Source organism: Heptranchias perlo, chromosome 21 (genome assembly GCF_035084215.1).
Source record: "Heptranchias perlo isolate sHepPer1 chromosome 21, sHepPer1.hap1, whole genome shotgun sequence".
In the NCBI taxonomy this organism is placed as follows: Eukaryota; Metazoa; Chordata; class Chondrichthyes; order Hexanchiformes; family Hexanchidae; genus Heptranchias; species Heptranchias perlo.
Window position 1 is genome coordinate 26,152,805 of NC_090345.1, and position 26,970 is coordinate 26,179,774.

General features: G+C 41.7%; 1 protein-coding gene across 1 annotated transcript in view; it reads left to right on the forward strand.

Annotated features, from left to right (window-relative positions):
- The first annotated feature begins 2,424 nt into the window (after positions 1–2,424).
- Positions 2,425–26,970, forward strand: part of fank1 (fibronectin type III and ankyrin repeat domains 1) — a 43,151-nt gene continuing 18,605 nt past the window's right edge. The window contains exons 1-3 of the mRNA XM_068002733.1: positions 2,425–2,722; positions 14,395–14,566; positions 25,388–25,512. Coding sequence (XP_067858834.1) covers positions 2,674–2,722; positions 14,395–14,566; positions 25,388–25,512 — 346 coding nt within the window. The 5' untranslated portion in view covers positions 2,425–2,673. The remainder of the gene's footprint in view (positions 2,723–14,394; positions 14,567–25,387; positions 25,513–26,970) is intronic.

Here is a 26,970-nt window from a genome sequence, read left to right on the forward strand (position 1 = left end):
AAAATAGATTATCTGGTCATTATGAAATTGCTGTTTGTGGGAACTTGCTGTGCGCAAATTGGCTGCCCTGTTTCTTACATTACAACAGTGACTATACTTCAAAAATACTTCATTGGCTGTAAAGCGATTTGGGACATCCTGAGGTCATGAAAAGCGCTATATAAATGCAAGTCTTTCTTCTTTCTTTCTGAAAGTGACCAGGGAGAGGGATGGAGTCAGTGGCTAGGGAATGCAGTTTGTGGCAGGGACCAAAGACAATGGCTTCGGTCTTCCCAATATTTAGTTGGAGGAAATTTCTGCTCACCCAGTACTGGATGTCGGACAAGCAGCATGACAAATCAGAGGCAGTGGAGGGGTCGAGAGAGGTGGTGGTGAGGTAGTGCTAGGCATCATCAGCGTACATGTGGAATGTGACATTGTATTGTCAGATGATGTTGCCGAGGGGCAGCATGTAGATGAGAAACAGGAAGGGACCAAGACTGGATCCTTGGGGGACTCCAGAGGTAAAGGTGCAGGAGCAGGAAGAGAAGCCATTGCAGGTGACTCTATGGCTACGACTGGATAGGAATGGAACCAAGCAAGGGCAGTCCCACCGAGCTGGACAATGGAGGAGAGGCATTGGAGGAGAACAGTGTGGTCAACCATGTCAAAGGCTGCAGACAGATGGAGAAGGACTTATCAACCTAAAGCGCGTCTTACCTTCACTTTTTAATGAGATTGAAAAGAATAAAATAAACTATGTAAGTTAGGAAATATTAATTCTGTTAGTTCGAGTTTATTTTGAAAGCCCGAGGATTGCAGGAGGGGAAGTAAAGAATTCCACGGTTTTGCGATCCTGGGTAAGGAAGCAAACTGCCATGAATCTTGATTTCAAGACAGTAGGGATGTAGTGAAGAGACAGATCTTGTCGGCCTTCACTAGCACCTCTCATCCTTACTCCTCTTCTTCATCTACATGCTGCCCCTTGGTGACATCATCTGCAGACATGGGATCAGCTTCCACATGTACGTTGACGACACCCAGCTCTACGTCTTCACCCTGTTTCGATCCGTCCGATGCCTCTGTGTTGTCAGATTGCTTGTCCGACATCCAGTCCTGCAATTTCCTCCAGCTAAACATTGGAAAGACTGACGTCATCATCTTCAGACCCGACCACAAACTCTGTATCCTTGCTGATTCCATCCCCCTCTCCAGCCACTGTCTTAGGTTGAACCAAACTGTTTGCAATCTCAGCATCCTATTTGACCCCGAACTGAGCTTCTGACCCCATATCCTCTCCATAACAGAGACCACCTACATCAACCTCCATAACATTGCCCGCTTCTGCCCCAGCCTCAGCCCATCTGCCTCTGAAGATCTCATCCATGCCTTTGTCGCCTCCAGACTCAATTGTTCAATCATCACCTGGCCAGCCTTCCATCCTCCACCCTTCATAATCTTCAGCTCATCCAAAACTCTGCTGCCCCTATCCTATTCTGCACCAAGTCCAACTCACCCATCACCTCTATCCTTGCTAACTGATCTGGTTCCCAGTACTCTAACATCTCCAATTTAAAATCCTTATCCTCATGTTTAAATCTCTCATGGCCTTGCCCTCTCCTATTGCTGTAACTGTATCCATCCCTACAACCTCCCCCACCTCCATGAACTCTGCGTTCCTCTGATTCTCCCTTCATGTGAAATCTCCCCACTCCTTGTCCCATCATTGGCTGCTGTGCCTGCAGTCATCTAGGCCCTAGGCTCTGGAATTCCCTCCACAAACGTCTCCACCTCTCCTACTTTAAGGCTCCCCTTAAAATCCACTTATTTGACCAAACTTTTCGTCACCCCTCCTAATATCTCGTTGGGCTCCACCTCCATTTTTGTCTGATTAGTCTTCTGTGAAGTGCCAAGGGACGTTTTTCTACTTTAAAGGAGCTATGCAAATACAAGTTATTGTTGAAATATTTACATCCCATAAAATGATTTTTTTAATCGACGGTGTTGAATATTAACCTAGCATAGGCTAAAAAATAAAGCCTACGGTCATATACCATGTATCTACATGCTGGTTTACTGAATATCTCTTTATTTAATTTGTTCTTTGTGATTATTACAAAATATGCATAGTTTAATTTGAAGTGCCAATGCTTTGAAAATAACTGTACTTTGTTTTGCTGTTGATAAGATCTCACCCTTGGTGCTCACTTTTCAGTTAATGAGTGCACTCAGCACAGTGACCAGATCATTTAACACTCAGATTCTCCAAGTGTATAATTAAACAACTCAACTGATCCGGAGCGCACTGCATGCAAACACGAGCACAATGCAAGGACAAAACGAAACGCCAAAGGACCTGGTTTGGTTTGTGCGGGGCGCCGTAGTCGGCAGAGTGGCTCTGATTCGTGTTTCCCTGGCAACAGTGGATCGGCGTCGAAAGGGAGAGAGAAAAAGACAAAAAGAAAGGAAAAGAATCAGACGGAGAGGAAGGGTCAGAGAAAGAGAGAGAGCATCAAAGAGACTGAGCAGGGGCTCAACAGACAGAAAGAGCAGTTAGCAGAGGTGGGAAGAGATTGAGAGAGGGGCAGACAGAGATTGTAATAAAGAGAGAGCAGGCAGGGTAAGGGAAGGGGTTAAAAATCGTGGTGTAATAGATATTGGGAGTCTGCAACTGCAGACTTAATTTAGGAAAAAATGAACTTTTTTCAAATGAAAAATAGTAACATACATTACTTCATGGAAGGTAAGTTAGATTTACTGAGCATAAAGTCTGACTATGAGTGAATATTGCTGATTGAAAACAAATGTATGTGATTCTGGTTCGTCGGTTCCCTTTTCCATTTATCAGCTCAAGGTGTTACTAAATGTTAAAGGTGCTTGTCTAGAATGGAAAAACAATCAAAAACGCATGAAAGCACAGACTGCTTCTGGTTGGTAGAAATATGTCTGGGCAGATGCATTAGGCAGCAAAGGATGTAAGTCTCATGCCAACGTAAACAAGCACAGTAAAATGCATGCACACAGTACAACATATACATACATTCACAATGATGGCTTAATGTTGCATAATAACAATTATGGCACGTGCGCAATGAAAACATACATTTGTGTACATATGCTCCTCAAAGAGTAGGAAATATTAATCATACTGAACTCAAGTATAAAACTTATGGATTACTTAATTATATATATTTAAAAAAAAGATTTAGAATTATATAGAAAGAAAGAACTTACTTATTTGTAGGGCCTTTTAACATCCTCAAGATGTCCCTAAGTGCTTCACAACCAATCAATTACTTTTTGAAGTTTAATCACTGTTATTTTGTAGAAAAATGTGGCAGCCAATTTAGATATAGAAGGATCTCTCAAACAGCAAATAAATGACTAGTTTTGGTGGCGTTAGTTGCGGGATAAATGTTGGCCAGGTTGCAGGGAGAAGTCCCTGTTCTTCGAATACTGCCATGGGATGTTTTAACATCCACCTGAACAGAGAGACAGGGCCTCAGATAACATCTCATCCAAAAGATGGCATCTCCAACAATACAGCACACCCTCAATACCGCATTGAAGTGTCAGTCAAGATCTAGATTATGTACTTAAGTCTTGGAGTGGGGCTTGAATCCACAATTTTATGACCCAGAGGCAAGAGTGCTACCACTGAGCTAAGGCTGATGCTTTAGTTGTTAAGCACTTTGTGGGGGGGGGGGGGGGTGGTGATGGTTGGGTTTGTTTCTGATTTTTAAAATATACCCTGAATAGACCAAATATAAGGCTTAATAATTTATTCACCCATCAGATTCAAAGCTATGTTTATTTTTCACATGAGATAAATAATCAATTTAATCTGTTTTTGGTTGAGGGAGGAATGTTGACCAAGAAACTGGGAAAACTTTATGCTATTCTTCAAATAGTTCCATAGGATCTTTTGCATTCACCTGACAGGCTGTCAGCACCTTGGTTTATCTCTTGGTACTACACTGCTCTCAACCTAGATTATGTACTGAACTCCTGGAGTAGGGTTTGAACCCATAAGTTTCTGATGCAAAGGTGAGAATAAAGCCAACTGAGCCAAACTGATACTAGTGAATGAGTACTACCTCTTATGTGAATTGTCCTGAAAATAGTTCTGCGAGTGGTTAAGAAAATAATCTAATATAGGGGTTCGGAAGGTGTCATATTTTCTTTGCAATCCTTCCTACACACATTATTTTTAAATACTATATATAAATAGCAGTGTTATTTTTAACATTGAGATTAAGTCTGACCTGGTGTTGCCGTGTCAAAGCCATTTTTTTTCTTGCTGGATGATCATTAAGATGAGGAATTTGTGGCACTGACAATGGAAGAATTTTTCTCTTTATTTTCAGTGACAGCAGTAAGAAATCTGTAGAGTTAGAACACAAGATAGACTCGGCTCAGAGTCAGATCTAACATCACAGATATTACTATAATAAGGAGGAACTTGAATTCATGTAGTATTTTTCACATCCTCAGAATGTCCCAAAGTGCTTCACAGCCAATTAATTACTTTTGAAGTGTAGTTACTGTTGTTATGTAGGCATACACAGCAGATAATTTACATAGAACAAGGTTCAGTAGACAGCTTTGCAACAAATAATCAGTTAATCTGTTTTAGTGGCATTGGTTGAGGTATGAATGATGACCAGGACACCAGTGAAACTCCTTGCCGTTCTTTAAAAAGTGCCATGGGATCATTTACATCCATCTGAACAGCGAGTTAGGGGCTTTGTTTAACATCTCATCTAAAGTACTACACTGAAGTGTCAGCCTATACTATAAACTCAAAAAATCTTGTAGACTCAGAGGTGAGAGTGCTACCAATTGAGCCAAGCTGATGCTTAGAGTAAATAAAAAACAGGAAATGCACAGTAGAAGAATACATTGATATTTGTACTGATAATTTTATCTTTATCACAGAATAAGAGTCATAAGAAAGTTTGGCCTCTGTTGTGATGCTGGCCCCAGTTAAATCAGATATCCACACGCATGCAGTTATAATCACTATCAAGTTTCATTCCGGAAGAATGAATACTTGGATACAAACATATGTACGTACATACGAAATAGGAGCAGGAGAAGGCCATACGGCCCCTCGAGCCTGCTCCGCCATTCAATATCATGGCTGATCTTCGACCTCAACTCCACTTTCCCGCCCGATCCCCATATCCCTTGATTCCCTTAGAGTTCAAAAATCTATCAATCTCAGTTTTGAATTTACTCAACGACTGAGCATCCACAGCTCTCTGGGATAGAGAATTCCAAAGATTTACCACCCTCTGAGTGAAGAAATTCCTCCTCATCTCAGTCCTAAATCGCCCACTTCTTATCCTAAGACTATGCCCCCTAGCTTTAGACTCTCTCCAGCCAAAGGAAACAGCCTCTCTGCCTCCCTGTCAAGGATTTTATATGTTTCAATGAGAACACCTCTCATTCTTCTAAGTTCCAGAGAATATAGGTCCATTCTACTCAATCTCTCCTCATAGGACAACCCTCCCATCCCTTGAAACAATCTAGTGAACCTTCGTTGCACCGCCTCTAAAGCAAGTATATCTTTCCTTAGGCAAGGAGATCAAAACTGTACACAGTACACCAGGTGTGGTCTCACCAAAGCCCTGTACAATTGTAACAAGACTTCCTTACTCTTGTACTCCAACCCTCTTGCAATAAAGGCCAACATACCGTTTGCTTCCCTAATTGCTTGCTGTACCTGCATGTTAACTTTCTGTGTTTCGTGGACAAGGACACCTAAATCTCTCTGAACACCAATATTTAATAGTTTCTCACCATTTAAAAAATATTCTGTTTTTCTATTCTTCCTACCAAAGTGAATAACCTCACATTTCCCCACATTATACTCCATCTGCCACCTTCTTGCTCATTCACTTAACCTGTCTATATCCATTTGCAGACTCTTTGTGTCCTCCTCACATCTTACTTTTCCACCTAGCTTTGTATTGTCAGCAAATTTGGATACATTAAAGTCGGTCCCTTCATCTTAGTCTTTAATATAGATTGGAAACAGCTGAGGCCTAAGCACCAATCCTTGCGGCACCCCACTAGTTACAGCCTGCCAACCTGAAAATGACCTGTTTATTCCTACTCTCTGTTTTCTGTCCGTTAACCAACCCTCTATCTATGCTAATATATTACCCCCAACCCCATGAGTCTTTATTTTGTGTAACAAACTTTTGTGTGGCACCTTATCGAATGCCTTTTGAAAATCCAAATATACAACATCCACTGGCTCACCTTTATCTACCCTGCTAGTTACATCCTCAAAAAACTCTAATAAATTTGTTAAACACGATTTTCCTTTCATAAAACCACGTTGACTCTGCCTAATCATATTATGATTTTCTAAGTGCCCTTAATAATGGATTCCAGCATTTTCCCGACGACCAATGTCAAGCTAACTGGCTTGTAGTTCCCTGTTTCGCTCTCCCTCCTTTCTTGAATAGTGATGTAACATTTGCTACCTTACAATCCACTGGGACCGTTCTAGAATCAAAGGAATTTTGGAAGATCACAACCGTTGCATCCATTATCTCTGCAGCCATCTCTTTTAGAACTCTAGGACGTAGGCCATCAGGTCCAGGGGATTTGTTGGTTTTTAGTCCCATCAATTTCTCCAGTATTTTTTCTTTACTAATATTAATTATTTTAAGTTCCTCACTCTCATTAGGTAGGTACTGTAGGTCTGCAGGCACAATGGCTCTCAAGCAATGGTCAGTATCTTTACAAGAAGAGGATATAACAATGTGGGGGGAAAAGAAAGTACTTTCCCAGACTTTCTCTTTATTAAAAAACGTTCCCTATCAATACAAAAGCAAGAACAAGTTAACATATTTTATTGTTGACTTAATGTTCCAAATCTTGCAATGTCCTGCTGTTTCTGTATGTTGGCTTTACTGTTGAATTCTATTTTATCTTGCAGTGCTGAATTACATTTAATGTTCAATACAACAGAATTCACAAGACACCTACTGCTTATCATTTACTGAATTTCTGTTAATGGTGCATTTTTAAACTGACAGATGATCTCTCTACTGCTTCAGTGAACAAAGTGTATGTAGTCACTATAGCATTGTTTTATGAGTCAGATTAAACTTAATGTCATACAGATTTACACAGCACAGTTGTCACCCCATATCTTAAGATTTAGTTGCCTGTGTGTTCTGAAATCTTCAGACAAAACTCCTAGCTTGATGGCGAGCTTCTCATATTACCATTGCTCTACTTTGCATACATTTATAGGACCAAGCCATAGGACCAGGACCCAGCTGATTGCTAGGACTTTAAAACCAATAATGAATTATAAATATTTTCCAGATTTCTCACTTTTCTTTTCTCCTGAAGTCTCGACATTGACTGTTAATAGATTATTTGTCTTTGGGAGCATCAAAGCCAAGTCCAATTCTGTCCTGATCCAACATCCACATATATTTTCTAGCAGACGATTCTGGGTTGTGATCAGTAACAGGAAGCATAGCCATTTCTTACTTCTCCCTAACCCAGGGATACTGAGGCCAATTGTATTATCGCTAATGCTGTCAGTGCTGAGATCAACTAACTCAGAATAGAACATTGAACTTGGGGCCTTCCTGGAATGTATATTCATGCAAGCAATACATTTATCCACCGAGTCTTTGGAGAATTCCTCTGTTTACAATGATTTTACCCAGCCCTACCTCTCCACCACCTCTCTTAAACTCTTTACTGCCTCTGTGCTGTCAGACTGCTTGTCTGACATCCAGTCTTGGATGAGCCACAATTTTCTCCAGCTAAACATTGGGAAGAGCGAATTATAGAATCATATAAAGTTATGGCACAGAAGGAGGCCATATGGCTCATCATGTCCTTGCCGACCGAAAAAGAGCTGTCCCGCTTAATCCCACTTTCCAGCACTTGGTCTATAGCCCTGTAGGTTACGGCACTTCAAGTGCACATCCAAGTGCTTTTTAAATGACTTGAGGGTTTCTTCCTCTACCACCCTTTCAGGCAGTGAGTTTCAGACTCCCAGCAACCTCTGGGTGAAAAAATTTCCCCTCAGCTCTCCTCTAATCCTTCTACCAATTACTTTAAATCTATGCCCCCTGGTCACTGACCCCTCTGCTAAGGGAAATAGGTCCTCCCCATCTACTCTATCTAGTCCTGTCATAATTTTATATACCTCAATTAATTAAATATCCCCTCAGCCTTCTTTGTTCCAAAGAAAACAACCCCAGCCTATCCAATCTTTTCTCATAGCTAAAATTCTCCAGCCCTGGCAACATCCTCGTAAATCTCCTCTGTACCCTCTCAAGTGCAATCTCATCTTTCCTGTAATGTGACCAGAACTGTACGCAGCACTCAATCTGTGGCCAGATCAATGTTTTATACAGTTCTAGCATAACCTCCCTGCTCTTATATTCTATGCCTCGGCTAAAAAAGGAAAGTATCCCGTATGCCTTTTTAACCACCTTTAACAACCTGTCCTGCTACCTTCAGGGATCTGTGGACATGCACTCCAAGGTCCCCTTGTTCCTCTACGCCTCTCATTATCCTCCCATTTATTGTGTACTCCCTTGCCTTGTTTGCCCTCCCCAAATGCATTACGTTACACTTCTCTGGATTGAATTTGATTTACCACTTTTCTGCCCACCTGACCCAGTCCATTAATATCTTCCTGCAGTCTACAGCTTTCCTCCTCACTATCAACCACATGGCCAATTTTTGTGTCATCTGCAAATTTCTTGATCAAGTGCCCCATATTCAAGTCCAAATCAATAACATATACCACAAAAAGCAAGTGATCTGGTACTGAGCTTTGCAAGACCCCACTGGAAACAGCCTTCCAGTCGCAAAAACACCCGTCAACCCTTTGCGTCCTGCCATTGAGCCAATTTTGGGTCCAATTTGCCACTTTCCCTTGGATCCCATGGGCTTCTACTTTTTTGACCGGTCTGCCACTGTCAAAAGCCTTGCTAAAATCCATGTACACTACATCAAATGCATTACCCTCATTGACCCTCCTTGTTACCTGCTCAAAAAATTCAATCAAGTTAGTCAGACACGATCTTCCCTCAACAAATCCATGCTGACTGTCCTTGATTAACCTGTGCCTTTCTTAATGATGATTTATGCTGTCCCTCAGAATCGATTCCAATAATTTGCCCACCACTGAGATTAGACTGACTGGCCTATAATTACTTGGTCTATCTCTTTCTCCCTTTTTAAACAACGGTATAATGTTAGTAGTCCTCCAATCCTCTGGCATCACGCCTGTAGCCAGGGAGGATTAGAAAATGATGGTCAGAGCCTCCGCTATTTCCTCCCTTGCTTCTCTTAGCAGCCTGGGTTACATTTCTTCCAGGCCTGGTGATTTATCTACTTTCAAAGATGCTAAACCCCTTAATACTTCCTCTCTCACTATGTTTATCCCATCCAATATTGCACACTCCTCCTCAACTACAATCTCTGCATCGTTCCCCTCTTTTGTGAAGACAGACGCAAAGTATTCATTACGAACCATACCCACATCTTCGGCCTCCACACATAGGTTACCTTTTTGGTCTCTAATGGGCCCTACACTTTCCTTAGTTATCCTCTTGCTCTGTATGTATTTATAAAACATTTTTGGGTTTTCTTTAATTTTACTTGCCAGTATTTTTTCATGCTCTCTCTTTGCTTTCCTAATTTCCTTTTTAATTTCACCCCTGCATTTTCTATATTCCTCTAGGCTTTCTGCGGTATTGAGCTCTTGGTGTTTGACATAAGCTTCCCTTTTTTGCCTTCTCTTACCCTGTATGCTCCTTGTCATCCAGGGGGCTCTAGATTTGGCAGTCCCACCCTTTTTGTGGGAACATGTTTACTCTGAACCCCATGAATTTCCCCCTTGAATGCCTCCCACTGCTCTGATTCTGATTTACCTTCAAGTAGCTGTTTTCAGTCCACTTTTGCTAAATCACTTCTTAGCTTAGTAAAATTGGCCTTTCCCCAATTTAGAATTTTTACTCCTGTTCTATCTCTGTCCTTTTCCATAACTATGCTAAATCTAACTGAATTATGATCACTACAGAAGCCATCATCTTTGGTCCCATCAGCAAACGCTGTAGGCTTGCCACCCACTCCAACCCCTCCTTGGTACTGCTTCAGGCTGAACCAGACCGCTCGTAAGCTCAGCGTTCTATTTGAGCCTGAGCTGAGCTTCCTACTCCATACCCTCTCCATAACAGAGACCATCTTCCTCCACCTCCATAACATCACCTGCCACTATCCCTACAACAGCCCATCTGCCGCTGCGACCCTCATCTGCCCTTTTGTCACTTCCATACTCAACTATTTCAATGTTCTCCTGGCTGACCTCCCATCCTCCATCCTCAATAAACTTTAACTCATCCAAAAATTCTGTTGCTTTTATCCTACTCTGCACAAAGTCCCAGTTGCCCAACATCTCTGCCCTTACTGACTCAATGTCTCACATTTAAAATTCTTATCCTTATGTTTTAATCCCCCCTAAGCATCAGCTATTCCTCAATCTGTAACCTTCACCAGCGCTGGACTCCCTCCCTCCCCCCACCCCCCTAAACTCCCTATTCATCTGACTCTGACATCCACTCCCTTTGCTGCACCATTGGTGTCCATGCCTTCAGGTGCCTAAGCCCTAAGCTCTGGAATCTCCTCCCTAAATCCTTCCACCTCTGCACTTCCCTCTCCTCCTTTAGGATGCACATTAAACTCCACCTTTATGACTATCAATTTCTCAATGAATACAACTACTTATTGCTGTTTTTGGGACAGCACTCACTTTAGGAGTATGGACCAGTAATGATAACAAAGCGCTTATTAGCCAGGAGTTCAAAATTACTTGTTCACACATCCTTCTGGGCCGTGCTTTACACAAACCTGGGACAAATAGTGCGAAACCTGGTCTCACCATATTATATGACCTGTGGCTTCTTTCTACCCTGAACATAAAATATAGGCTAGTATACAGTACTTCATAGAAAATCCTTAAAGATGTTCATTCTTAATGTGTTGTCATCAAATTTTCATTGCTAGGTCACTTCATACCTTTTGTGCATAGTATTTAAATAATTCATTGATTTTCAATAGATTATTTGTCAAAATAAAATTCTTTTTATGAATACTGAAGGATCTCTCCTATGTTACTTACAGTGAGTGGGAGGTGGGGGTGGAATTTGCTGTTGTATAATATTTTATGCCAGGTAATAAAGAATGTATTGTTCTCAGGGCAAATGAAGTTGATTGTATAAGTGAAAATCAATCTTTATTACATGGTATTGTGGGATTTTCCAGTATTTTGGGAATCAAATCTCATGATTAATTCCATTTTTATGAAAATTATAAATTAGTGGCCACGATGACATACTGCTTGGATAATGAGAGTCTAAATGGGATATAGGAGCAAAGAGATCTGGGGCTACAGATATACAAATCAACAAAAGCAGTGAAGCAGGTTAATAAGGCTTTTTTCTCTGGAAAAGAGAAGACTGAGAGCTGAACTGGTAGAGGTCTTTAAGATTATGAAAGGGTTTGATAGGGTAGACATGGAGAAGATGTTTCCATTTGTGGGGGAGAATAGAACTAGGGGCCATAAGTATAAGATAGTCACTAATAAATCCAATAGGAGAAACTTCTTTACCCAGAGAATGGTTAGAATGTGGAACTCGCTACCACAAGGAGTAGTTGAGGCGACTAGCATAGATGTATTTAAGGAGAAGCTAGATAAGCACATGAGGGAGAAAGGAATAGAAGGATATGCTGATAGGGTTAGATGAAATAGGAAAGGAGGAGGCTCGTATGGAGCATAAACACCGGCATAGACCTGTTGGGCCGAATGGCCTGTTTCTGTGCTGTAGATTCTATGTAATTCTATGTAGTTCTATGATGATTATTATTTATGTATTGAAATTTGATCTCTTTTTTAAAAAACAAAGGATATAGAGTAAGATGGTATGCAAAGTGTACTAGATTGGAAATAGGTAATTGAGCCCTGAAATTCCCACCATAGCAAGTGCGGTGGAACAAGATTTCTGCTGACCGACCTGCCTCAGCGCTGACCCCGTCCCAGTGATGGATGGGACATTAGCATAAAGGCAGAAAACATGTGCGTCATTTATGATGCTCCCTGTGCTTCTGACCTGTGGGGGAGAGGGCGAGGAAATATGGAGTAGTATCTTGTGCCCCATTGGGGGGGCAGGCCATTCCTGCCAGAAAATCTGATTTTTATTTCTAAACGCTGTGCGAATTGACTTTTGGCAGGATTGCTGGTGGATGATGTCATCCTGCCAATCCCACCTCCTCTTGATGTAACCATGTAAAGGGAGGGTAGATACAAAAATTGCCTGCCCACTCTCGTTGGAATTTCACAAATGAGAAGAAAGAGTAAGAGACTTGGCAGAACCAGGTTCCTCCCCAACTTTGTCACTCACGCTATGTTGGTCAGAAATTTCTAGCTGCTGGTGTTTAGCTGTACCGGGAACATAGGAACAGGAGTAAGCCATTCAGCCCCTTGAGCATGTTTCACAGTTCAATGACATCATGGCTGATCTGTATCCTAACTCCATTTACCCGTCTGGGTTTCATATCCCTTAATACCCTTGGCTAGCGAAAATCTATTGATCTCAGATTTAAAATTATTAATTGAGCTAGCATCTACAGCTTTTTGTGGGAGAGAGTTCCACACTTATACCATCCTTTGCATGAAGAGGTGTTTCCTAACTTCTCTCCTGAATGGCTCTGATTTTAAGGTTATATCCCCTTAGCCTAGACTCCCTCACCAGGAGGAATGGGGGAGGGGAGTCATGGAGTTTAACAGTATTGGGGGGAACTCCTGGGCTTTGGTCGCATTGGATCTGGCCATGGAGTTTAGCCGAACTGGGGGGTGGAATATGGGGTTTGGCACACTGCCGGATTTCCAGGTTCTGTCAGCACTTGGAGCAGAACAGGTCTCATAACGTGGGGAAAAAGCCATGGGTCTGTAGCACTGCTTTGTAACACATCTCTGCAGAGGCATTACATTGCTGCTTTAATAATATTTATTTTTATTTTCAACTAACAAAGCTCTGTCTGCAATTTTTGAATCTCTTGGAGAGTGGGTAGGAGGAGCAGAGTTAGAAAACAGCATATTTTGTGAATGACTAATCTTGCTGTCAATTATAAATACTTCCAGAATTTACGTGGAAACATTATCTAGCCCTGTCATGTTTAAATTTCTCAAATCTGACTCCCGCTCAAAGCTGGCGGGAATGACGTCAGGGCCGGTAGGCGGGAACGGGAATTAGGGCGGGAACAGATGCCGCTGGAGATCCAAGGGAATGGTCCCCGGCATAAGGTAAGGGGTGGTGGGGGTTCATACACATGCCGGTGTGGGGAGGGAGAGTGAAAGCAGGGGCAGCGGAGGACCAAAGATTCATTCTGGGGTCCAGAGCAGCACTCCTGAACAGCAAAAAATAAAACTTACCATGGTCTCTTCTGGTCGCTCTGCTGCATCCTGCCAGGTTCCTCTGGCATCTTTGCCACTAGTCAGGTTTCCCTACCAATGTACAGTAAAACTGTGACATTTTAATTCAGTCCCCCGCCTGGCTGTAACGGAAGCCTTGGCCAACTTGAAAGTTGACGAAGATAAAGTGGTGCCGGGTGGATGTGTCGACTCGGCTGATTTTAACCCCTTTCATGCACTGTTCCTGCCCAGCAGGGGAGAGGGGGTTAAAATCGACCCAAGACAGAAACTGGTTGACAGAAATAGGCGTGACAGGAAAGTGTTATAGAAGTAAGTGTTACTTGACAGGAAGTGTGCATATGTGCAAGACTTTTCATGTTAGATCAATAATAAATAGATAGATATAGGTTGCTGAAAAGAAAAATCATGGTGAATGAAATTTTTCAAATGAAAAGAACGACTATAATGAATTTCAAAAGTCCAATAACTCACCCATAGCAATAAACCTCAGCAGCTCTGACATCAACAGGAAAAGTACCTCTCAATAACAGACTAAACTAAATAAATACAGTTAGTTTATTCACATATTTACAATTGATTCTTTATGGAGACTTTACTGGACCATTTCCTGAAGTTTGTTACAATTATTATTTTCCTTTGATAATTGCATGTGCTTAAAAAGATGCTTTTAATATGTTTGTAATGCCATGCTGCATACAGACCATTCCCAATTATGATACTGTTGTTTGCACTAGACCTGGCAACAATAATAATATAAGCTATGATATAATATTGTGATATCGAGGATCTCTACAGCAGCAGCCTCATCCTCATAGTAAGGGAACCAGTATAATTGGGTCATTGTTGCAGTTCACGGGGTTTCTTTAGAAGGCACTGCCATGCCATGACCTTATGTTGTGTTTTTTTTTCTTTTAAAAAAAATGGCCAAGTGGAAGTCCCCAAGCCAGCCCCTCCAGTTGTGGGCAAAGTGACCCATCACAGTATTGAACTTTACTGGAATAACCAACACCAATTGCAAGGATATGGAGCAACTGATCAACGACTATGTTTCTCAATCGAAGAGGAGGACATTAAAACACATACATATGGCAACATATACATGTAAGTACTTAAACTTTTAAAATCATCATTCCCTCCCTCCCCCCATAACACTCTGATATATTGTAACCCTGATATAATGCATATTTTATGTCTCACTGGTAGAGAGCCCATTTTGTTTGTTTAGAACAACATTACTGAGGGATTTACTATATTTTTTTATGTTACAAATAATATGCAGCATACAATAAAATGAAAGCTAAGAAACTGGTGGATATGTAGCTTGTGTACAGCAGCTGATTTTTTTCCTTACCTCTGTGTGATATCCGAAAAAGCCTCCTACTAAGCTGTTCCTGTCTGTTTAATCTGTCTGTCACCGGATCTATAATCCTTGTCTGACAACACCCTTTGTATCTCACAAACAGCTTTAAAATACAGTAAATCCATAAATGAACAGAAGTAGAAGTAGAAATGGAGTTGGAATTTTAGATGATTCTGAAATTAGGAAAAATTTAATTACAGCTTTGAACATTTTTGTCACAGTTCCATTTATTTCCTTTATTTGTGATGTCATCAGTGCAATATTGAAAGATGGAACACTGAGCAGGTTAGAATGGGCAGCTGTGATGTCATCAGGTTATAACAATGAGTGATGATATGACCTAAATGGCACAAAAAGGGCATGATTTTAGCCTGAAAAATGGGTGTGTAGAGGGCAGTAACAATTGCAAAAATCTAAATCCCACCCCCAACTTGCCTCCAACCCACCCATTTCCGGTTTTCATGGGGACAGGGCGAGGGGTGGGCGACAAACCCGCTCTTAGGAGGCAGGTCGGTCAGTGAAAGCTTTTAAGGAGACTGCAGGCCTCCATTTTCAAAGCTTTTTTGATTTTAGCCCCGGGCCTTCTCCTGACACATGAGAGGAGATGAGAAGGCCTGAAACAGCAGGTAAGTGCCTTTACAGCGCTGCTTGTGGGTCTGGAGGAGCAGGAGTGCTTTCCCCAGGCCCAACAAGCCTACCTGCAGTGACCACCCCTACAATCTCTGACCCCTCCTCACGATCTCCGACCCCCCCCATCTCCACCTCCCCCACGATCTCCACCCCTCCCACGATCTTCGACCCCTCCCCCGATGACTGACCCGCCCAATGACTGACCTTCCCCCAGTGACCCCCGACTCCCCAATGACTGATCCCCCCTGGTAACTGACCCCCCCGATGACAACACCTGATGACTGCCCCCCCCCCCCCCCGATGACTGACCCACCAGTGACCCCGACTACCCGATGACTGACTGCCCTGGTGATCCCTGACCCCTCGTGACTCCTGACCCCCTCCCCCTGATGATCCCCTCCGCCCCCAATCTAACGCTTACCTGAACACGTCCTCTTCCTGGCTCTTCTCCCGTCTGACTGAGAGCCAGCCTGTCAATCAGGTTGGCTTGTCGGCCGGGAAACCGGCAAAAAAGAAAAAACAACGTCCTTACTTCAAAATCATAAGGACGTCCGGGAAACCTGTACTTCCGGATTTTCAGACAAGACTTCTACCCCCCACCCCGGGCTAAAATCATGCCCAAAGAAACTGAACTCACTGCAAACTGACATTAGACTATAGGATTTCAGCAGATAATCTAGGCTGACGCTTCCATGCAGTACTGACAGAGTGCTGCATTGTCAGAGATGCTGTATTTTAATGAGACATTAAACCGAAGCCCCGTCAGCCCAGTCAGGTGGATATAAAAGATTTTTCCGAAGAAAGCAGTTCTTTGGGTGTCCTTGCCATCATTCATCCCAGCCAAAACCACTAAAATAGATTAACTGGTCATTCAGCTCATTGATGTTTGTGGGACCTTGCTGTACGCAAATTGACTGCCATGGAGGGTAAATACTGACATGGACTGGTTGGGCCGAATCGCATATTTCTGTGTTGTAACTTCTATATATGTTGATACCTTTAAAAGAAAGTTACTGCAGTACTCGCATTCTACCAGTGGATGCCACTAATTCACCAGTAAACACTGGACTATAATATAGATTATTCTCAAAGTCTGCTAAAGATAATAATAGTGGTTCTCAGGTTTTTTTTTTGGGGAGGGGTGGTTCTACTGATCAAGGTTTTGTACTTTGGATACACAGTGTCATCTTCAGGTCAGGCACAGCATGACCAGAAGAAAATCCAAAGAAACAAATGGCCCTACCAAAAATTTGTAAATTTCTCTATCATATTAAGATTGCTGAGTAGGTCACAACATTTCATCTCAAGATGCTTTGAAACATCTTATGTCAGGTTTTGTCAGTGGGGAAAACCTATTTTAAAAATGTCCACACATAGCGCAGTACATGTTATTCCTGTAGGCAGCACCATGATTCACATTTATATTGTAATAAACCTCCAATGTAGCATTAGTTGTGTGTTGCCCTCCGGCTCCATTACAAAGACATTGGATGACAACCAGGATGCTGTTTGCCTTTATCACAGACTCTCTAAACATTAAGTGGTTCCACATTAAGTGTGGCAGTGTAAAATAAAAGTACTGTTATTCCCCTTTGTGGTAGAATGCTAAAAATTATATTTTTAAACCACTCAAAAGAATGTCCGGAACAGTGCAAAGGATCACATAAAAAGGACTGCCACACAAAGTCTTATTTCTGCTACCAATCGGGTCTGACCTTAACCAGTCAACCCTGTGGAAATTTGCCTTCTCTAACTGCTATAGGTGATCTGAGATAGCCCCCCTCCATTTATCCTCGTGGTTCCCTTCCCCAATTAGTTATTTCAGAAATGTTTCGGCAAACTTCTCTTATATCCCCAGTCTCTACCATCATCTCCCTTCCTGCGGAATAGGTGTCGGCTTTAAATGAGCACACTCCCTTGATTGTTCATTCTACTCTCACCTTCACTTAATGCAAAAGTGTAAATCTTACTGTCTGACGAGATCAAAATTAGTAAATCGGAATCCGCCCCTCCTCATCACTGACATTAAAATCCAGGCCTGGCTAGGTAAGGCAACATCACTGGAGGAAAGAAGAGCAGCCCAGTCTCCCTCCCCTCCAACTGAGATTGAGGAGAGTTGTTAAAGGACGGAAAGGCAGGAGTGGCCTTTACCTTTCTGGGGCCCCATGCAAAAGTTGGGTTTGGTGCCCTTAAATTTTACGAGACAATTAGACTGAATAGTACCTACTTAAACTGGTGTCAAATCTGCACACATACCATCATGCAGAGACATGTTTGCAACAGGTAATATAAAAAGAGTTGACAAAATGATCATGGATCAGCTATTACCATTGTAGGTGTCCTTTCACTGGATTGGCTCGGGGCCTTGTTCAATTGCATGAGCTGCACGGTCCTAACACTGCACTTGGGGAAAGGGAGATAGGAAGGAAGAGGGAGAGGGAGATAGGAAGGAAGGGGGAGAGGGAGATAGGAAGGAAGGGGGAGAGGGAGATAGGAAGGAAGGGGGAGAGGGAGATAGGAAGGAAGGGGGAGAGGGAGATAGGAAGGAAGGGGGAGAGGGAGATAGGAAGGAAGAGGGAGAGGGAGATAGGAAGGAAGGGGAAGAGGGATATAGGAGGGAAGGGGGAGTGGGAGATAGGAAGGAAGGGGGAGTGGGAGATAGGAAGGAAGGGGGAGTGGGAGATAGGAAGGAAGGGGGAGTGGGAGATAGGAAGGAAGGGGAGTGGGAGATAGGAAGGGAGAGAGGGAGATAGATAGGAAGGAAAGGGGAGTGGGAGATAGGAAGGAAGGGGAGAGAGAGATAGGAAGGAAGGGGAGAGAGAGATAGGAAGGAAGGGGAGAGGGAGATAGGAAGGAAGGGAGAGAGGGAGATAGGAAGGAAGGGAGAGAGGGAGATAGGAAGGAAGGGGGAGTGGGAGATAGGAAGGAAGGGGAGAGGGAGATAGGAAGGAAGGGAGAGAGATATAGGAAGGAAGGGGAGAGGGAGATAGGAAGGAAGGGAGAGAGATATAGGATGGAAGGGGGAGAGGGAGATAGGAAGGAAGGGGGAGAGAGGAAGGGGGTGAATGAGAAGAAGAGTGGAGATGAGATTGGTGCTGTGATTAGCCTTTACAATGTTAAAAGTCCTGTCATTAGCTACAGGACCACTTACTGGTACTGTATTTTGGTCCTGACAGTTAACATGTATTCCACCACTGAGACACTAGGTGGTAGCATAGGAATGTGTGAACTGTAATTACAGGAGCTTAGAATGAGAACTTGAAATAACTGCAAAAATTAAAACATGAATGTAGTCCCCTTATCAACACCACATGTCATCTATCCGGTGGAATACTGGCTGGAGATGCAGATCTGATCCCATGGATGTACTTGCAATGGTGTCCCTGTTTCTCTCCTGCTTGAACAGTTGCCAGAGCCATCACTCACCCAAGAAGGCTTGTCATTCCCCTGCTTTCCCACACGCTCCCCACCACTCCCCCTGGTAGCAATTTTCCATCCTTGGGTGATTTTTCACCTCTCTTCCAGCCCCATCAGCCCACAAATGCACCTCCATTCCCATTGATGGTGTCTCTCTGCGTCTTCCACCCATGAACAAGCTGCCCCTTTTCTTCCCCCACCCCCACCCAAGCTGACAGAGTTTTTGATAGCCCTTGGTGTTGAAAAGTCCTCTATTGTGGCATTTTGTCAACAGCACTGTTGAACTTTTGATATGTGCAATGCCAGACTTTGAGGCAACAAAGTAATCCAATGTAAAATCACGACCTAGGCAGACAGCGATGGAAGAAAAGCCAAGGAAAGCAACAAAAGAAAAGCTGAGGAGGGAGGCCATTTTGACTGAACCATGCCAATCCTTAGTGTCAATACCGGAGATTCGCTTGGTTGATTGGTGAGGAAAACCTGCAAAGGAAAGAAACTGTTTCACCGCACATTGCTCAGTAACATAATGCCATCCCTTAATTATCAATCAACCTCTTCCTTTCTGAGACTAAAATCATGGCCTTGACAGTGAGGTCCCCCAACAACGTCCACATAAGCATAACTTAGAAGGTCCCAAGCAATTTTAATGAAGCTCGCACACTTTAAAAATAAACATGAGTAATTCCTCAGAACAACCTCCCCCCCCACTGAGCATGAATTAACTGCATATAACGAATCAGTTGCTCACATCCCCTCCCAATCAGCAGATAATTAAGACTGCTATGAAAGTAGGCACCAAACTCCCCCACTCAGGATGTAAGCTGAAAGTTTTCGGCTGGTGGGGAAGTTAATGCTCCATTCTACTCCTCTGAGCAGAAAATCTCACCCCTCCCTCCCAATGAGCAGACATTTGTGCCCGGCAAAGAGGAAGGACCTTAGCCCTAGCCTCCCTAGTGAGCATAAACTTAAGGGAAGGGAAGGCCAGCTCACTGCAACCCAAACCCCCTCCCCCACTGAGTTTGCCACCTTCTGCTTTTCCTCTGCTTGCATTCCCCTCCCCATCCCCTTCTGCTCCCTCTATTCTTCTATCTCCTCTCCACTTTCTCTCTCTCCCCATTCTCCTTCACCCCTTCTCCCCTTTCCCTCCTTTTTCATCCTCTCCTCTTTCTTTCCTCTCCTCTCATCCATCCCTTCCCCCATTCCACCTGGGTCCAATTATCCCTTCACCCTTTAGCTCTGACCTGAATAGTGCTCCTGGTCTTGACTCCTTGTGTACAATGCCATGGGATATCAACTAGTTGATATAACATGCGGTATGTGGGGTGCATGTTTCATTGAAAACTCATTCTGAGTACCTGTTACAGAGATGTCAAACTTTAAATGTTTAAATCATAAGATAGCCTTTCCAAAACTTCCCAGGGATCGGAGGCCTGCCCGAGGCCCTGTGACTGTCTAGGGATGAAGATTCTGACTGTTCTTGGATTTTAAACATTTTTTGAGGCAAAAGAATGACTTTCCTTGCATTCTTCCCTGAATTTTTTAAAAGGGTGGAATGCACATAGGGCGTTTTTGTAGATCTGGGAGCATAAAGATACTTACTTATAGAACACGCAAAATATGAATCCAAGACTAGCAGAATTTATAAAATTTATTCCACCACACATTATCATACATCAATTCTAGTTTATCAGTTATACGTGCACACTTAATGGCCCTGAAATTGCTCATAAAATAACGACGACACTAACAGGGCTCACCGTTATTTCAGGGCAAATGGAAGAGCAAGTTCCGACGAGCGCACATGCGCAGTCAAACGCAGAAATCTGGAAATGCTCTACCATTTGCGCTGCTCGTTTGAAAATACGCAGGAAGGACAGCTTGCCGGCTGAATAAATGGACCAGCACAAACTTGCTGCATTGCCCAGCTGGAAACGAACTAATCTCTCCATAAAAAAAGGTACTGATGGAGAACACCCTCTCTTTAGCAGCATTGGAATGCAGCATAGTTAACAGTAATTGAGCAAAACAGGGGAGGGGTCAGCCATCTGTGCTACTCCTGAAAACACAGAACCACAGAGCTGATCTCTTTGTTTCTTTCTTTCTTTTTTGAAGTCCTTCTTCACACAAAAAGTGTTAAAGTAACATAGGGAACAATTTTAATTAACCCACACTAATTTTCTTATTATCTTTTTTTCTTTAGATTACTTTACTTTTTTTAAAAATTCCTTTTTTAAGTGATTCCTTAGTAGTTTCAACAATGAAGGAATCATTATGTTCCGCACAATATTTGATCATCCCTATCTTTCAGATCATAACTAGTTTACCCAGTTTAAAAAATAAAAATGCTTACCCACCCTCTGAGAAAGCTGAATTACAATCTCCTCTCCACAAAGAAAAATCTACATTTGTTTTGCTGAATAATTTTAATTTTACTTTTTTGTGAAGGCTAGCGTCCTGAAATTCAGTCTGCATTGTTCTCTCCTTATTATATTCAGATATTCTTTGACTCTTCCATCGGTTTAGTAAAACAGTTTTACTGCCCTAAAATGTATGTTTTTTTTCACGCCTTAGCTCATTTCATTCATTCGTGGAGGTAAGTGGCTAGGTCTGCACAAACAATAAGACCCCAGCTGTTCTGCATCAGGTAATAATATGAGGTGGAATGTGAAATATTGGTTCATCAGCTCCCAGACACTCTGCCAGCTGAAGCTTGCCAAAGTTGACTGTAACAGCTTTAAAGGTATACACCCAAAAGTAATGAGGGTTTCCTGTCAAAATACAGGCATACATAAAGGCCAAACAGATTGGTAGGCTGGCAAAGCTAGGTATTGTCTACAGTATCATAGAGGAGATAATTGTTGTCGGGAGACTTAACTTGCACATTTATCCATTTAGTTAAAAATGCTAAATTAAATTTCCAATTTATTTTTAATTAAAAAGAGATTGCTGATTACTTAACTATTGTAGTTTTTGTTTTGCATTCGATAAACTTCAGAAAGTGGACTCAGCTTAGAGAGATAGTGGGGGTGAAATTTGCCCTCATTGCGCCCGTTTTCCAGCCAGAAAACAGGGACACAGAGGTCCCATTAGGGAGCCAACCTCCCGTGCCTGAACAGCACTGGAAACGTATCCGATGCCATATATCCAGTGCTTTAGAGTGTTAAAATTGGATAACCATGTGGTGAAGGATAGAATAATAGAGCCTGGTCTTTAGTTGTTTCTGAGCCTTTATTCACAGGGATTCCCCTTACATGCAAACCATACCCTAGCTAAGTTCTCCTGTAAAAAGGATACAAGAGAGTCCCCAATTGATACCCACCACCTGAATACAATTAACACTAATTGACATAAATCATAAAATTAACATAGAGGCATCCATAGCGGCCATGTAAAACAGGAATTTGGGTCTGGCGTAGATACCTTCTCAGGTTCAGCAGATATGTTATTTTCTATCTTCCAAGGAGGGATAGTTAAACCTGTAATTACTGTAAATCTATATTGTGCATTGCTTCTGTTCAATTATCTATTTAGAGGTTAATAAATCCATTTGGCAGTTTATAGCCAAAGTCATGATCTAGAAGTTATTCAACTGCCTTTTGAAGTCGAGGATGATCACACGAGGGCACGCAATGAAACTAGTAAGGCTAAATACAGTAAGGAAGGTTTTCTGTTTGATCCCTGGGTTTGCTACAAATTACCTAGATACTGGTCCAGGCAAAGATATATTCTGGGCCATAGTGAATGAGAGCTCACCTGCAGGAAACCAGAAAAAATATTAAATAAAACCCCCTAAAAGTAATAATCCCTTCTCAGTAACTGCCTTATTTCATTTATCTAGTAGGAGCTCTCTTCTCAGTCACTAGCTTATTCATTTAGTAGGACTTCCTTCTCAGCCAGTGTCCTAGCTTTCAAACCAGAACTCACTGCTGGTCAGAATTAAAAAAATTCTCAGCAGAAGCTTCTATTCAATTAATAACACATTAAGCAGTTCCTATCTCAGTCTGTGGCTTTGTTTTTTTATCCAGCAACAGTAACTTTTGTCTCATTTTGTAGCTTGTTTGTCAAATTGAAGCAGCTCCTAGCCAGCTAATAACTTTATTGTCCAGTACAAGCTTCTGCCCTAGTTTTTAGATCGTGGAGCCAGTTTTCCTATGCCTAACACCCTATGTGTGCCTATTTCCTTGGGAAATGTGTGCCTATTGCTAGGGAAAGGAATAAAGAGGCGGAGACCTGTTGCGTTCGATCCCCGCCCCATTTGCACTTAATGCGCAATTCTGTTCACAGGTTGGATGGGGTCACAGACATCAGAGGGAATTTTAACTCTCCCCACCCAGTGGAAACTGGGCAGAGCGGGAGTTAAATTGCAGCAGGTCAATTTCCCACTCCATTCCCGCCTCGCGACGATTTCAGTGCCGCTGTTTTTTTGGGTGGCCAGGGCACTCAGCTGAATCAAGCGAGAGCCTCAGTCACTTATGCAAATTAGGTTCCTATGGCGTACATAGGACCCTGATGGCATTTTAAACACCCTCTGAGCAGGATGCCCAATGCAGCTGGCCTGGTCAGTAAAACCTGGTCTGCAGGAAGAAGAGTAAGTTAAGTGTTAAACTTTTCTTTGTGTGAGCCAAGAGGAGTTGGACCGCTCCACTGAGCCTCACAAAGATAGTCTGGACTTTTGCTGTTTTGGGCTTCAGCTCATTCAAAACTCTGCTGTCCATATCCTATATAAATGCAAGTTGTTTCCATTCTTGTCCTTTGTCTAAAATAACCAGTCTTGGTTAAATGATGTAAAGTTAGATGGATAGCCTGGAGTTTCACATACATGCTTTTGTGGGACCAGGGAGATTTTTTGCAGAAAATTTGCTCTGGAGATTGAATAAATTGGGAATCGATTGTGCATGGTCTATGGAAGAAAAGATATTGATGGCCCAAATGACCTTTTCTAATTGTATGCTCTCTTATGTTTGCAAGATATTCAGGCATCAATTGTGTGGAATTCATTTAGACCAACGTGCATTGCTATGGTGTCACTGTCATCCATGCTCCGTTAAAAAAAATATTTTATACCTTTTAATTATGATTTTTAAAATCGTATTGTGAAAGGCAAACAATGGCCAACTCTAAGTGCTGTTACGCTATGGATATGGTATCACTAACTTGTGCAATACAAACTCATATTCAACACTTTCCTTTCCACATCCCTTTTTCATTTGTTATTATTCAGCTGTGTAACTTTAATATTCGGAGCATCTATAAGGCTACACCAAAAGAAAGAAAAAGTTTTAGAAATAGTTTTCCTGTCGCATTTTGCTAAATTAATTAATTGTTATGTTACGGAAATGGTATTTGAGCTTGATATTTAAATTTCCAATTTATGCTGCGATAACGTTGTGCTTGTACCCAGTGCAGCTTTACTGAAGGCTGCTTACAGATCAGTTCACTGCCTAAGTCAGGAGAGACATTTCCATGTATGAGCTCTGATAAAATTGCCAGTCCATCCATCTTCATTAAGAATAATCCAGAATGTTTTATGGTTACAGTGCCTTGGATATTTGAACTATTTACTGTAAACACAAGCAACTTCCAATTGCTAATAATTGTACAGAATAATTATTAATCATGGTTTGTTATAATTCATAGTTCTGTAACCTCTGTAATGCTGCACTAATGTACTAAGACTACAACAGGAGGCTGGGAGCATCTTCATCTATCTTTTCACTGTTATTTTTACTCACATTTAATTTCCTTGTCTGTTGAGCTCCACCACGAGGTGGCAGAAGTACATTGGTTTCAAACTGGTAGGCACCAAGATAATATTAATTTATCACAGCAATATAACATACTTTCACTCTGTATAAAATTAAATCCTAGCAGTGTAAAAAAAAACAATTTTACTCTCTGATGAACTTGATAATGTGTTTCTTTTTCATCAATAACCTGCTCCTTTTTGGCCCATTGACTGTAGGAGAGGAATGTGCCATCATCTCTAAATTTATGAATTCTAGTATGCTGTACACAGTATTCATGACTGAGCTTATTAATGAGTAGGTGAAACTATAATTCTCCGTAATAATAATATTAACCATTATGTCCTAGCACTAGCACCTTTGCTACAGGATTATGTGATCTTCTGTCCTCGAGGATGACAACTAACTTTGCAGATTTACTAAATTAACACACAGTTGAAGAATCCAGGGTTGAAGAGTGTACATGCTGATGCTAATTCTGCTATAGTGGCTCTCTCACACTAATAGCCTCAGTAACTCAGTCAGGCAGTTCCCAAATGATGTAATCAGAAAAATGTTTAAGTTAAAATATACAAAATCTCAGTAGAAAAAAGTATTAAAAACGATTATGATTCTTTATAACTTTTGTAATTTTTTTGTAGGACCAACACTGATACTTAACTATTCTTTAAATATTTCTTAAAACATATTTTTTATATTTAATAATGTTTAACTAAGGTTGGTGCTATTCTTTTGGCTGTCCCAAAATTCTCTGTGTCTTTATTTTCCCAGAGGATATGCTAAGCAGCATGTTGTGAAGGGGCTTGATGCTTCCACCCCATATAGATTCCGACTAAAAGTCATTAGTCATACAGGATACTATGCCTACAGTCCAGTTGTAACTGTTTCTACTACACGTGAGTCTTGCTGAATATTGTTCCTTTCACCACTTGTAACACAACTTTTACAACAATGTTGCAGCTATATATTGAGTTGGTTCATTCAGTGGCTGATGTACTGGTAAGAATATTCCAAGCTTTACAACTTTTTCTGTTATAACTTGCAATCTCTTGTATTGCTTTCATTACAATACTCAATTATTTGTATATGCAGTTCAGTTCAAAATCTAAAGGAATATTGATTGAGCTGTCAGCTTGATCTCATGCATCAGATGCCAGAGAAAGCAGCATATAGACTTTTATTCAGGGGCTGAAAGAATTATGATTGTGATGCCCTGAATTAGTAGTACCACATTGCTACCGTGTCCAATTAGTTGTTTGAGGTGATGTCTTAGTTGTCTTTTATATCCAATAAACAGTTTGAGATAGACTAGTTCTGGCTGTCATTTTGACTCCTCACAGCAACTTATATGAACCAATAATGGATTTCAAGATTTCCATTTGCTGTCTAGTAACTGGACATTTATTCCCCACATACATGTTGAAAATTGGAAGAATGATACTGTTCCTGATAATCAAATCAACCAGGACTCCTATCCTAAATACATAATTTGATAACGAATCTCTGAATACACATAATGAGTCAAAAATGTGGTAAAACATAATTCAATTACTTCCGTTTTCAGCTCTTTGCCAACTTTTGATTTGTTTTTCTTCCTCTGTTTACCAAGATAGCTTTTCTTCATTGAAAGAAAGTCAGTGTTCCTGGTCCCCTTCTCCGCCTCTTTAGTTCTGCATATTCTCATCAGAGAGTGTTCATTACTAAGACTTAGACTGAAAGCAAAATACTTGTATAACCTCATCTTTGATATAAGACTTATCTGAGATAGATATGTTTATAACTCCAAGAGACTAGGTGGCACATTTGATTACCATACCATCTTTACACCTCTGGCTGTTGTTTTGAATCTGTCTTTCATACCAGCTCAGACTGATGACAGGAATGAATCTCTTTTTAATGTCTATAAGGGTCCCACATGAGATTGGTTTGGGTAGTCTCAACTTAGTTTGGGTGTACAGTACAAAACCGCAGAAAATTTGTCATCAATTTGTAGTGTTCCCACTGGGATAGGAAAGCTGTTTGAAAATTGGACTTGAGGCAGAAGTTTCCAAACCAGAATCTGTAGGCCGAACAAGGTCCATTAGGAGATCCCAAGGGGTCTGTGATGTCATCATATTTCTGTCTGTCTGGGGCCATGCATACTGTGTGCTGTGAACAATGTGATTTGGAAATTCTGTGTTCCATAATTTGTCTGTATTTGTTGACTTACTAGCACTTTATTTCTGCTGTTATATACTACATAGAATTACATAGAACTTACAGCACAGAAACAGGACATTTGGCCCAACTGCTGGTGTTTATGCTCCACCCATTTTCTGCAATGAGAGCACTATTTTCCTTTGGGTAGCTGTTGC